The 14,763-nt window shown below is 39.5% G+C and overlaps 1 protein-coding gene across 3 annotated transcripts in view; it reads left to right on the forward strand.

The window, feature by feature from the left end:
* The window catches only part of ppp2r5cb (protein phosphatase 2, regulatory subunit B', gamma b), a 32,274-nt gene that overhangs the window by 5,200 nt on the left and 12,311 nt on the right, over positions 1-14,763 (forward strand). Inside the window, exon 1 of one of the 3 annotated variants that reach the window (XM_074684964.1) lies at positions 9,590-9,799. The exons of the other annotated variants lie outside the window; for them this stretch is intronic. Within the exon in view, the coding sequence (XP_074541065.1) occupies positions 9,706-9,799 (94 nt within the window). The 5' untranslated portion in view covers positions 9,590-9,705. Of the gene's footprint in view, positions 1-9,589; positions 9,800-14,763 lie in introns of those variants that run through there. 3 annotated transcript variants of the gene reach the window in all.

Raw genomic sequence — 14,763 nt, forward strand, 5'->3', positions numbered from 1 at the left:
CTGTATGTTTTCAAACGTGAATTTAAGAGTCAGAAAGAAAGCCGTCAGACGCTAAATATAGAGCAGTTCTTTCTCTCTGTGTGGTGAAGGATCTCTGTAATCTTGACATGGATAAGAGCAGGCCTCACAGGGGTGCATACCTGCATGCACACACTCACTTATTTCCTCTTTCCACACTGAAATACCCATAAACTCCTCCAGCTGCATCACTCCAATTTTGATACAAGCTGAGCATCAGATTACGCAATAGAAGGAAACAAACAGAGGACGTACATGGCATGGACTTTGCGCTGGATTTAACCCAAGTGTCTATATTTAGTGGTAATCCAGAGATAAAGCTTTAATACCATGGTCCCTGTGTTTCGGGATGTTGCCAGTGACCAGCTATGTCTGGCAGCTAAACTTGTATTCCTCCTCTCTTCCTCTGCTTGTGGAAGAGAAATATTGTTGTGTTTTTGTGCAGTTATATATCCAGGTTTGATTAATTAAACCTCAGTGTCAGCGGCAAAGCACGCAACGGGATGCTGCTGTTTCACTTTGAGGGCCTATTACATTGTATGTATGCATGCATGAATACTCCCAACAATGTAGTCTTTCTCAGTTTCTGAGCTTTTTGAAGTAACCGTATGACCTTGAGGGCAGAACAAACTGCATTGTGAGCCTGTGAAAATTAAAATGAGGAGTAGATGTGCAGAAGATGGTGAAAAGGAGTCAGTGAGCACAAGAATCTGTTTCTCTGTAAGTGCGATAAACATAGCTTGTTTCAACGTGAAAGTACTTTTACTGAACACAATATGATAAAATAAAACAACATCAATGTTCCCATTTGAAAAAAATTGAGAAACCTTTTCATTACTGAAACTGTATTCATTTTTCTCCTTCCAGAGACAGCCTTTATTAGAGAATGCACATTTCTTTAAAACTAGTACAGCAATGGTGTTCCTATAGGGCTGCAGAATCAGGTAGACCTGGTTCATAATCAAGGTTTCACTGTTTTATAAGCTGTTCCCCAAATTATTACCAGGGTGTCCGTGCATCCTTGAAAAGTCTTGAAAAGTCTTAGATTCATGTATGTAAAATTAGGCCTAAAAATGTCTTAAATTTACTGAAAATGTTGTATGCTGGTCTTAAATAAATTACCCTAAGGTCTTATTTTTGGGGGCAGGACTAGTAAATGTTATTTTTCATATTCCTATAATTTTTTTTTTCTATTTTATATTTGTATTATATATATTATTCATTTATTAAAATAGAGGCAAGCTCATATCTGTTAGCCCCGATCTTTAGCTTCAGAAAAGCAAAAAATGTGTTGGTTTTATTTCTAAAATAATAATAATGATAAAAATCACCTCTGTTGTTTTCTTCCTTTTACTAGGAACATAGTTTTCTTTCTAGGATTACAGTTTTTAGTCTGTTTTTGCTTTAATCCCTTTGATATAAATTATTTGCATGCTAGGTAGCCATTCTGGGACTATAGACAAGTGCAAGTTTATTGGGAGTTGGCTGGATGATGATGTCAGTTTGGATTGCGATACAGCTGGATCCCCCAATCATCGCCTTATATATAGCCTTTTCAGCCTTAAATTCCACTTAAGTTGTTATTAAAAAGTCTTAAAAATTCTTCAATTTGACTTTCTGAAACCTGCAGATACGCTAATTAGGATGTTTTCTTTTTGGTGTCATTTTTCCTAAATGTTAAGGCTTCCTTTAGAGGAAGGTCAAACACGGTCCCTTAGCTGGCATCCTTGTTTGTCACCTGAGAGAGCTGAATTTTTACTCCGAATATTTTTTTCGCAAGTAAGCCTCAAAACGTGTGCAAAAACCCAAAGATGAGTCTGCCATGAAATCTACCTGTATTTATCTTGAATTTCTGTTTGATTAGCCAAGAAACTGTAAGCATAATGTATTTCTTACCAAGGTCACTCTATTCTCACACCCCAATGAAAGCTTTGATTACACTCTGCTGAGCTTTATCAACAGAGGGCCAAAAGTTGTTATCACTTGGCCCTGTCCAAACATGCTCCTTGCTTGGCCTGTTTTTACTCCAGGCATGTTCACCACCTCCTGATGGAAACACATGTCCAAGAACCTGTCCTGCAGAGCCACATGGTTAGAGCAAGACTGAAAACCCTAAAGAGAAACAGGCCTTTCCCACAAACAGGCCTCAAAACTGAGAGTGCTTCCAGAGTACATTTCAACTCCCTGAGCTTTTGCAGTTTGTTGCTCAGCATTTCACATTATTCCTGCTGAAAAAGTAACACGAAGAGCCAGTTTTCTAAGACTGTGCCAAAGTAAAACATTTGTGCTTTGGATAAATGTTTGTTTGAGATCTCTCTGACTAAAGCTCATAAACAGAGGATTCATCTCTACAGGGGTCTGTTTATTTTATTGTGGTCCTGTTTCAAGTGTTAATGTTCTTGCCAAAAAGCGAGGAACAACAGTTGTTGCCTCTGTATGTGTTCTCGTCTAGAGCACGAAGCATCTGTTTCATAGAGTCTGCTGCCATCTGGTGGTTTGCACACCAAATGTTTCAGTCATGCTTATTACTGGAGCAAATACTTGATATGTTCAGACAGTATCATTACAAATAGCCTGTAGCCTATAGTTTCGTCTCGATCTCATGAGCCTTTTATCAGCTGTTTTCATCATGTCTTTTTCGTCTTCACGAACAAACCATCAAGTCTTTAGAAAAACTTTACATGAAGGACATCTAAGAAAATGAATGTAGTGCGGTGAAAGTAGTCATTTAGAAGTGGACATGAGTTTTAATGTATTTATAAATTGTCAGCTGTATCATCAATACACAATAAGGATTAGTTTTGTGCTCTGTTCTTTGGTAGGATCCTCTGTAATTCGAGAGGTTCAGAGGTCTTGAATATGTAAGAAGATGAATCTCTGGCTTGTAACAGGATCATAGGTGACAGGATTATGACATATTTCCTGCAGTCCTCTTAAGCTTTGACCTGCTTTTCAACCAATGGAAATAGAGATGAAACAATGAATAATTTTTACAGTGAGTTTCTGTAAAAGCTTTGGTGCTCAGACCTTACGAAAAAGACAAAGAATGATGAGTTCTTGCTGAGTGTTCTATGTTTTTGGACACTAGAGCATGCCTCAAAACTCTCGTCATATTTTGCAGAAAAAGAACTTGGGCAAGGAAGCTTGATATCATACAGGTCTTTTGTAACACAAATGAAGAAACAAAAAATCCCCTCTATAGTGCTCCCTAAAGTGTAGAAATAACCCTTCCTTTACAGTTTTTTCTCACATATCGTACATACATGTCCTCCAAACAGAAAGGATGCCATCTTCAGTTGACTTTCAAAAACGACCCATAATCCAGGCATCCTGTTTGAACAAACTAGTCCCAGTTCATATGGTCACCTTCATCTCTTATCAGTCTTGTGCAGACACATTGAGGTTAAAATTTGTTTAAAGCTTTTGGAAAAGGGCCTGTCCCTTGCAGGTTCTCAAAGCTAGGCATTTCACCCTGAACAGATAGTTGACAGGAAGTAGTTGTAGTTTTTCTCAAATATACATGCTCCAATCTCTACCAGTCGTCTTGAGGACGTCAAGGGTTCAAACCTGAATCCATTCAAATTGCACAATTTAACACAGTCATAGCCCCCCCTAACAGAAAATGATTGTAGGTCTAACATACAAGGTAACAAACTTTACATATAGGACTGGGATCTCACAGGAAAAAAAAAACAAAGTCTTTTCTCCTTTTTTTTTTTTTTAATCTTTTACCAAAGTGTCACCAGTGTTTAAAAGGCTTGAAGCTTTGGATGCTTGCTGACACCTCTTTAGTTGCACCTATGCATTTCTTACCTGTGTTTTTCACCTCCATTTTGGTACCTAGCAGATTTTCTCTGATTTCCTCCTAATTTACAAAATTAGTTTGTAATTCAAACATCTTTAATACACAAAAAATGGTAAATGGTTACCCAGGTCCACCTGCATAAAGAAAAGCTGACACCATCAAATAGACCAAATAAACTCTAGTGTAACCCTGTTGGTTTAACACCAAGTTTGACTACAGTGAATTTTTTCACTAAACTGTATATCTAAAAGGGGTAGAATGGGTCAGAACGTCTAAGACTCTGCTCTTGGTGAATTTTCAGCACTGATGATTGAATGTTGTTGAAAGTTGAACAATATTGATTATGAAGATTTTTAATCAAGGTTAGCTGTGGATACATTATTTCAGTTGAGGGGTTGGGGTAGGGATGGGAACCTTTCACATTTGAAACGATACGGTACCAACCCCCGGTACCTGGCAATCGGTACCGGTACCGGTACTCAAAATCACCTAGTCTTCCACTGCCTCACAGTCACAAGGATGCATTTAGGTACCTAAACATGGTACCTTTTGATTTTACATGAATCGGTACCCAGTACTTTTGACAGAATTCGGTCGGTACCTATAAAAGTACCTAATTCGGTACCCATCCCTAGGTTGGGGGCACTTCTTGTGGTGCTAGATGTTAGCACCTGCAGCACTTCATCGCATTGACTAAGGTTTTCCGTCTCATCTAAATTCTTGCTTGTGTTGTCACTTTGGGCAGAAGTGTCTGCTAAGTAAAATTGTAGAATTGTAAAACAACAAGATCAGGACCTTGGGATTTATACTTTGTAAAATAGATTTAATAAAACTTGTGCTCAGGATTTGATTCTCAATACTCAAGACTCATCAGATAGCAACTGTGTGCGACAACACAATTTTTCATTGAACACTCTTCAGCTTTGTAGCAGATTTTTCTGACACAGCAATATATAATGCACCTGACCATGCATGTGTTAGGTTCTTGAAGCAGGATGCTAAAGGGCAAGGCAGGCTTCAGGGAAGGGTTTCCTCTGCCACTCCTGCATGTGTTAGAGGAAGAGACTCCTACGCCTCATGAGAGAGATTTCCCTTGTTAAACATTTTGAAACAAAGACATAACTCACTGACTGTGATCAAGCTGCTGAAGCTGTAGATATCTATGGCTGACTCAACTTTCATCGTTAGTTTAGAAAACGACCTTTCTTTGTGCCCACATTGGAGCATTTTTCACACTTTCGAATACCATCTGATTAGTCAAATTTTACATAACAAGTTAGAGACAGCTCTTGGTTTGAAATTGCTGATGTCAGCCTACGGGTTGTGGGTGTTGTCACTTGGCATGAAAAACTCTTTTCATCAGCTTTGATGAAAATCTGAGCTGCTCAGCCCTCGACATCTGTAGTGAAAGACCAGTGACACATGAGATGACTTGGATCATAACCTGCTTTAAAGTCTTTAAAGACCACACACATCTGGATTGGTTGGGCCTTTTTTACATATGACCGTCCTTTCACAATGATTCTGTTAACAATTCTGCTTCTCTCATTGGTTATTGTTGGTATTGCATTTGAGGCAGGTCGACCAGTAGATTGGGCTCTAAAACTGTCTTAAAATCATGCTGTATGTGGCCTAGGGAAGAACACAGAGGCCTTTTGAAGGTCACAATTCAAACCATCATGTGGGAAAACTGACAGGGTTACAAGAAGTACATCAAAAAAACATAAAAAATTAGGAGCTTTATATACTGCAGAGGTTTCCCCTTATTATACAATAATCCTTGGCATTTTTACAGGCAAGTGCGTTGAAATAAAACTGTTTCACATCACGTTTATAAATCAGCGTTTCTCCACTTTTTTCCTCTTTTAATTAAGACATGGGACATGAGGAGAGTCTGTGTGCTGAGCTGCCATGTCAGGATTCAGTTTGTTTCTGTTGGGATTCAGTCAGCATCTCTGTTCGAAAGGTGTAACTCAGAGCAAATGTATCTGCAGAGGGTTTAGAAGTTGGTACAAACACTAAATGAAGCGGTTTGGTTTTAAAAACCTGCCTTTCTCAGCACTCTGCGAGGATTCTGGGTGAACAACTGGCAACTTTTATTCTCCAGCTGACCTGAATACATGATTCAGTTGAATAATACAGTCTGAAGTATTCGTGACTGGCAACGAAGAAATTAGTCAGCTGAAATGTTTCGATTTCAGACCAGCAGCTGGCTTTAACACTCAGTATTTTCAGTAAAACATGAGACGCGGGTATGCTTTTTTAAGAACAGGATGTGGATGAACAGAAAACAAAATACGTCTGACGTTTCATAATTAAAGAGCCAAGCTGATTGGCTGGGCACTTTTCCTAGTCAGATACAGTCCCTACAGATCAGCTCAGAGTAACTGCTTTGAAAGAATCCTTAACTGTCAAAGAAATGAGATGAATGAAAACGGATGAAGACCTGTGCTCATATCAGTGGAAGCTGCTTAAGAAGAAAGTTCAGCATCTGTTGTGAAAAAGCCTCAGCTGTGATGGGCCTGTTTTACTAAACCTGTTCTAGCTGTAAGTGCTGTTATGGGGAACAATGTCACTGAGGTTCAGCAGGCCTGTAAATGAACCACTCAGCTGTGTATTTTCAGCTGACCTGCTGCTATCAATGATGGATTTAGAGAAGGCTCTGATATAAGACAGGCCGGCACACTTTCCATCTCTTCCATGACGAGACTCATGATGCCTCACAAGTTCACTCTCTCTCAGCGCAGACAGAAATAGCACAGGCGCAGCAGAAAGCTCAAGGCTGATAAGCACATGTGCCAAAGCAGTGCTGGGGGAGAATTTATAACAAGTGGGTGTGTTCAGTGCCGTCCTGGTACGAACAACACATCTACTGATGGGAGATAACCCCATGACTGGAGAACAGTGTGCTAAGAAAGAGCACATTATTCACTTAATGTAGATCCTGTTGGTGAAATACTCCTCTATTTAATAAATCAGGATCAGACAGAAGTATGCTGGACTTCTGCCAGTTCCCAAACTCTGACTCCTGATTCACCAGTATGTTTTGTCTGTAGTTGTCCAATCTTGTATTTTTTTTATTTATTTGTATTATTTTTATTTAGAAAAAGCAAGTTATCAAGAGTTCACTGGCATGAGACTAACAATCATGAAGTAAAAACTGAATTCAGAGCTTCTAGTTGTGTGCATTAAGCTGCAGTCTGAGCTTTTTTGTTGAACTCAGCTCTAGATACTGATTTTAGTAGGTGAAGCGAAGCTTTGCCTGTAGATTATAGAAATCAAGTGCTATAAAAAATGTGAGAACCATCCATTCTCTCTTTAGAAAAATATTTATTGATTCAGTTTGCAGTAATGGTGGACACTGAACTAGATTGTCAAAAAAATAAAGGACAGAAGAGTGGAAGAAAGCTAAACCGGAGAGTGGGGCACAGGCTAAAGGCTAAAACACGGGTTCAACTGTTTGTGATAATTGGAGATAGACTGATATAGATTTTTTGGGGCTGATACTGATACTGATAATAAGTAGGCAAGGAGACCGATTAACCGATATTTGAAGCCGATATTCATTTGCAGTCAAAGTGAAAATATTGGCGTAAAAAGTTTTGAATAATACAAACTCTTAACACTTAACTGCAATCAAATGCCTTCAAGCATATGTTTATTAAACAGCTCCCACGCTTAGCAGCATGTTTTATAAAGTTGAAAGAAAACTTAAAAAGATAAATAGCTAAAGTTTTCTACAGTAAACAAAGTTTCCCAAAAGTTCAATGTAACTGCAATAAAACTGGACAGAATTGAGTTTGTGCTGCCTTTCACAGGCGTGTAATGCAGCTGAAATAACTTTCTGTTTGGTTTTATATGACTGATTTTAAACGACCATCTGAGGCATCAGAGCCAAAATGACACAGTTTTGAATGGGTTTCATATCGGCCGTCAGATTAAAAAAAAGGCCAATACCAATATGCCCCAAAATGCCAAATATCGGCCCCAATAATTGGCATGGCAGATAATTGGTCTATCCCTAGTAATAATGTTCATTCCAACCTCCATGCAGCAGTTATTCTGCAGTGGTCTGTTCAAACTTGAGAATCTATCAATAAAATGAAGAGAGGTTACATTTGCTCTGCTTGGTGAGGTTGGAGTTGGTAAATAAACACTGGTAAGACATACAGTGCCATGCTACAAATTGAGTTTACAAAGTTTGCTTGTTGTCACGTTTCAAACAATAGCACTGTGTAACTATTAATAAATGTATAATTTCATCACTTTGTATCCTGCAAAAAGTTGTCTTGCACAAAAAAAGTAGTGTTAAATAGACCTGCTCTGCATTCATTTGCTTTTAGGTAAACGTACTACTTGGCAAGTGTCACGACATTACAACAGTGGGTGACAGTGGTCATGGGAAACTGAGTCTTTGTCAAAGAAAAACGCAACTGATTCCTGACAAAGTGTCTGAATCAGTGAAAACATTAATGCCAAGAAATGATATGTCATTTGACCTCCTTTTTCCTATGTGAAAAGATAAACAGGAATCATGCTCAACTGGTTTATATTTCTGTGTTAAATTGACACTGAACCCTACACTGTGGGTCAGAATAGTTCGTTTCTGACTGAAAAAAAAAGAAAATTAAGGCAAAAGGTATCTAACTTAAAATGTATTGTAAGTTTACAAAAATAACTACAATAAACTAAAATTATTAAGAAAATGTCTTCAGTTTACATTTTTGTCAATGGATGTCGTAACTCACTTCTTTGTTTTTTTTTACCATCCCCCTGGTGGCCAGACAGAATAACACTTACACATTTTATTGTTTCATGAGGATGGTTCTTCCTCTGTCCCAGGTGAATACATTTTTTAAAAAAGGATGTTGATGTTGACTATAATAACCTTGCATACTGCAGTAATATTCAAAGAGGTGAAAAAGCATGCATGTCCTGATGGCAGCAAATTAAAGTTGGTTTTCTCTGACTGAAAGAAAACTGTATTGCATCCTGTTGTCTTAAAGCATGTGTGCATGTATGCTCACAATCTGTAACCAGGGGTTACTGAGTTTTTCTCAGACATGCATCATTTAAAGCTTGTTCAATAGATTCGTCAGACTGACTTTGGTGCTTTAGCCCATCCATGTTGCTGTAGATTGGCTCTTTTCCTGCACAGCTTCACACTGCACGGGTTTGTCTCCTGTGCTGCTGACTGCTCACTGCATATGCACATCCTGTGTGGCTCATATTGAGACTTCCTGCCTTCCTGTTTCTCTGTCACATACACCTGGGCTCAGACTGTGGTCCTGGAGAGCCATCTGTCATGCAAGAGCTCACACATATACACACAGACGGTGCACACATATAGAAGTCTCTACGCCAGCACATTGTAAGTGGTTCCTCTCTGGAGTTGATTCAGTTGAATCTTCCAGATATTTAGTCTGACTATCGTCTGAAATTGGGCTGTGGTGCCAAATGCTTCAGACTTGTGGTTCCTCTTTACCTTTTTTTTATGGCAGTCTCGATAGAGTGCTTTTAGGTGGATTATATTCCTGTGACTTTAAAGATTCAGAGCAGTTAAATATCTGTAGTTTGCGCTCTAAAACTCTTGACAGATGTGGTTGTCTTGCTCCAATCACAGCAACAGTCCCATCCCCTCCCCCTCAGCCCAGCAGCCAATCCCTTCCCTCATGTTTATTTATTCCGACAGCCCGGCCCATGTGATTGCATCCAGCCAACTGCGCAGCTGCACCGATCTATGACATCACTAACTAGCTGGTTCCCTCCAGCAGCAGGGGAGCTTCATTTTCTGCTCCGAGTGTTCGTGCTAAAATGGAGGCTGGCTCTCCGCCGTAGCCTGGGCTGCCCTCTCCTCCCCTGTCTCCTGCCTCCGCTCTCTGATGTTGGCATGTGCTAGAGCTGCCAGCGGGATGGTTCTGGATGCACCGAGCTCTAATGGGCCTTTCCAGCCTGTGGCCCTCATGCATTTTAGAGGTGAGAGCAGGAAATTTGCCTCCTCTGCTGTGCTGTGTTCATGTGTTTGAAGGGGGAGAATGGCAAGAATGTTGTTGTCACTTAGCAACTGAAGCTCCCACTTTGGATTCTGCAGAGGGTAATAATTGTGTCAGGTGACTGTCTTTAAAGTTGCAGCATGAGATTGGGAGCATTTCTCTTCTTTGTGTGGGTGGCGGGACTATTTTTGGAAGAGGAAGCGGGGGCTTGTGTTTGTATGGGAGCGATGAAGGGTTTTGTCAAGACATTGCACAGCTTAGCTTGAGTACGAGAGGGAGGGTGAGAAAGGGAGACGGAGTGCTACTTTTGAGCCTCCCATCCCCCCATCAAGACTGCTGATGTCATAGGAAGTGAGGTCAAAGCTTGTTGTTATCTGTGTGTATCTGTATTGTATTGTGTGTGGATGCGGTGTCAGCTGACACTTGTGCTCTGCATGTTGCTGCTGGTTAGGTACCCTCTAACCACAAAGCTTAAAGCTGCAATGTGCAGCAGGAGTTCAGCCGAAACTCACTCACTGGTTGAACAGAGAGTGCTGATTCAGTGGTCTAGTCTTCCAAATGTGAAGCTGATATTTTTGCACACATTACTTCTCCCTCCACAATAAGAAGTGGCAGCATGCAGCTCACTATTGCACACATATGTCACTATTTGTGAGATGTTGTTTCATGTTGAGGTATGAGACGCTGTTAAAATAGATAATTGTGGTAATATACTTGCACACAGCCACCTTTGCAAACTGACATCACTGCTGTCTGAACTGAAACAGAACATGCACAAAGTTTTGCTGCTACTGCCAGGTTATTAACAACTCATCAATTATAAATCATGGCTGACATATCATAGAGGGTTTTTTTTTCCTGTGTGCACACAGGAGCCTTCTGATGAGTAAAGGTTATTTGCCCATCCACGCCGAGAGGCCTGTGTGTGAAGTCTGCAGTTTCACAGCACGTCTCTTAATATTTTAAGCCCATTCAGAAACCCTAGTGCTGTTGTGTAACAGGAGCTGGGAGACCTCATGGCACTCAGGTCCTGATGATGGCTGCAACCTTCTTTAAGCTTGTTCAAAAAGTAGACTAAGAACCACTTATTACTCGGGATGCACGATATTGGATTTTTGCCGATATCCTATATGCCAATATATCGAAACCCCTTTTGGCCAATCCCAATAATCACAAGTTTGTTTGTTTTTTTCACTGTAAAGAAAGCTAAGTCTATCCTGTACTGGAATTTATATGTTACTCTTATTGTGACGGTCTTATTTGTTTAAGAAACACACATAAAACAAGACAAAAAACATTTGATTTTACCATATATAAGAAATGTATTATTTTTTCAAACTCAAGACATTCAGTATTGAAATACAGAAAAATAATTTCTTTAGATCACATGAACTTTAAATGTACAATGCATTTTTAAACATAACTAAGTTGCATTTGATTATTTTAGAGCTACTGTAACAACCTGGTGACAGACACAGAGCTCTGCAGTGCAAATAAATGAAGTGCTACATTTTATTTAAGGAGCTTATTTTTCAGATGGAAATAATAATAATCCTAACTGAATAGCACCTTATCAGCTGTGCCTATCTGCAGAAATTTTCATATCTGCCGATATCGATAAACGTGTTTTTAAGCTTTTATCAGCCGATACCGATATTGTGCCGATAATATCGTGCATCCCTACTTATTACTCGTTCTACATTAATAACTATAAGCTTAAAACTAAAAATGGACACACAGTGTCACTGTGATGATTGCAGGGTGTCATCTGTAAAGAATCATTCACTTTTACATCTTGTTTCACTTGTTTTGTTCCTGGTTTAAAAGAAATATAAAATATCTTTTCACTCTCAAACTAAACTGCTCTTTTTTTGGTCTATAGTAACAGAATTTTTTTGCACGCATTTCTGCTTGAGAGGATTTATGAAAATAGTATAGTTATGGTTATAGAACATTGCAGCAAGTTTGCCCTGGAAATGTCATATTACTCCGTCCTTACAACTTAACTGTTAAAAGTTTTAGGTTGTTATTGTAAGCAGTCAGAAACAGTGTTGACACAACACACATCCCTTGAACTTTCTCCTGGGATGTCAGAGCTGAAGCTTATGGGTGCATAAAGCTACCAGCTGCATCTCTTTAAATAAATGGATCATCTGTTAATCATAACGCTGCACAAAGAGTTGTCACTGTTCAGCACCGTGTCTGTATAAAGGGACAAAATGTTTTGTAACCACTTGGCTCGACTCGGTGATCTGAGGTACTGTACTGAACAAGCAAGCCCCAAAGGCACACACTCAAAGAACAAGCTGTACAAGGCCTCTCCAAGCACCTCAGGAAAATCACGATTTCAAAAGAATTTGACATGCTTCTTGTTTCGGTACATTTAATATAAAACAGAGTATTTCTTTCAAGATCAGCGACCAGGTTACAGCAACTGTAGCATTTTCCAGTACCACACAGGTAGCTACATTTCATCCTGTGCATTCAGTGCCTGCAGTGCTGCTGTGACTCAGAAACGTGGAGGTGTAGGGAAAGTCCTTGTTGGTGCTGTCAGTCCTTAGCTCAGGCTCAAGCTTGTGTGGGAGTGAGCACGACCTCCTTTCTGTACAAATCACTTTGATGCATTTCTTAGAATTGACTTTTCTCCTCAGTGCAAGGTAATTACGTTTTTTTGGACTTCTGTCGACACTGATGTCTGAATGTCCCCCCACATGCTGCAGAGGCATATTCAAAAGAAAGCTGGGCAGAAAAGGCTGGTTACAAACTGTTTTATTTATTGTACACCTTCTTCACTGCACAAACATGTGCTGATATGTTTGTATGGCCCACAAAGCAGCTTTTTGAACACATCTGCTGGTGAGCACAACGTCTTTGAAGAGATTTTAGAGGACAGCATCAATCTTTAGTTGTTTAAATGAGGATTATGCAAAGGATTGATACCTAGTGTTACCATGAAAGTGTCATACTTGAACTCAGCTGTCTAGGTCTCAGGATGTTGTGTGGAGGTCTATATGCGTCATTGATGCATCTGTTTCCTGTTATGGAAACTCAACTACATGAAATTGGTAATGGTCTTTGTAAGCTTTGTAGAATTAGAATATAGATATAAGATTACTACAACCTCAGCAATTTCTATACTAGTGCTGTTCATAAACTAGGAATTTTCTAGTTATTTGAATGGAAAATTAAAATTCTGATTTGACCTGCAGTCCAACGGCAAGACAAGACTCAGGCAGAAAGTCAAAACGAGCACTGAGTTTACCTGCAGGGTGTGTGACCTATTTATGGCAGGGTTTAATACAGTGTCAATGGGTTTGTTGTGGCCAACATTAGCAGAGCTAGCACCGCCGTCTCCCAGTCGTCCCTGCTGGTTAAGGTTCAAGTACCTGTGCTGGTTACATCACGCTCTGGTCAAGGTCGCCAAACCATGCTGTGCTGCTGTCCTTCATCCATCTTTATGACCATATAGTGGTTGTAATAAACTGAAGCTAAAGCCTTGACTTATGCTGCACAAGGGCTCAGTCACAGCATATGTCTGGCATTAGGGCTTAACATGATAAAAGATCAATCTGACCATCTCATTTAACAGACCATGTTCTTGATGTCAAGTTGCAAGGATGACAACCTTTGATCATATGGTGAACAAAATGTGTGCATCCCTTGTCAATGCAGAAAAAGAAATGGAATATATAACTCTGAAGTTTGTCTAATTTATCATATCATCACCTGAGGCTCCCCCTCGATTCAGTAAGGCCAGCATGTTTTTGTATTTGACATGTGGCAAAGAAATTTCCGATGTCAAAAATCTGGAAAAATTGAGATTATACTCATCAAATATCAGGAGTTTTTTTGTTCTTAAAAACCAACAATGACTTGAGAACAACATGAACAAGAGGGGACAGCAAGAGAGCAATTCAGTCAAAAACGTGATCTCTAGACATTGCAAAATATTCTGATTTCACAGCACCATAAATATTTCTCAGATCAGGACTCAGAGATAACATACAGGGACTAGGACACATTGCTCTGCCCTTCTCTCTGTCCGTCTACATCAAACACAGATGTAGCCTGTGAAGGAGAGAAGCACAGACTAAGACGAAGAAGCTCAATTTCTGCTGCAAGCAAACCAAATCCAGCACCTTCCTGCGGGTTTGTGGGCAGACGTGTTTATGAGTTCTTTGAAGCAGAACCACTTGAGAACGATCAGATGATAACTTTATTTTTTGATTTGTTGTTTCCTCACTAGCAGTTGTGCACTCTGTTCCTGCTCTTTACGTCCATAGATTCAGCTCACTGGCTCTGTTTTTCAGTCACATGTGGCTGTTTTTGTCTTAAAAAGTATTAAAAGTTGATAAATCAATTGTGGGAAAATTAAGGCCCTTAAAAAGTATTAAAAAATCTTAATGGTAATGTTATGAGGTATTAAATTTTATTGGTATTCAAGCTTTGACTCCAAAAGTATTGATGAATATTTATTTTCCTCCTTGCGTCTGTTACAAACTAACCTGACACCTCAGACAGAAAATTCCATATATCTGCCATGGAAATAGTCCATCTGTTTGGAAAATGTTTTCAGGGTCCGAACCTTCAAAAATAACCACACCTGGTGATTGGATGATCATTCTGCTCATCACACTCATCACAGACCAGCGTATGGATCTGGAAAAAGCTTTAGCATCTCAAAATATTTCTCTCTAGATCATAAGAGTTTCTCGAGCCCCCTGAGAAAATGTCTCAGACTTTTGACGACCTGGGCTCTTGGATTCTTAGGATTTAGAGAAAGCTTTCCCTGATCTCAGTTGTTTTGGAACAAATTTTCTTTGTTTAAATCACCTTTTTACTGGATACAACGCAATGAGATAAGGTATTTATCAATACAGTTACTTAGCGCTGTTGTTTGAGACGCGACAACCAGCAAAGTTGTAATTTTGTGAGGCACGGGCTAAA

This window comes from Halichoeres trimaculatus, unplaced genomic scaffold, assembly GCF_033239565.1.
Source record: "Halichoeres trimaculatus isolate MK-OKI-2021-1 unplaced genomic scaffold, fHalTri1.1 fHalTri1_scaffold_13, whole genome shotgun sequence".
Taxonomy (NCBI): Eukaryota; Metazoa; Chordata; class Actinopteri; order Labriformes; family Labridae; genus Halichoeres; species Halichoeres trimaculatus.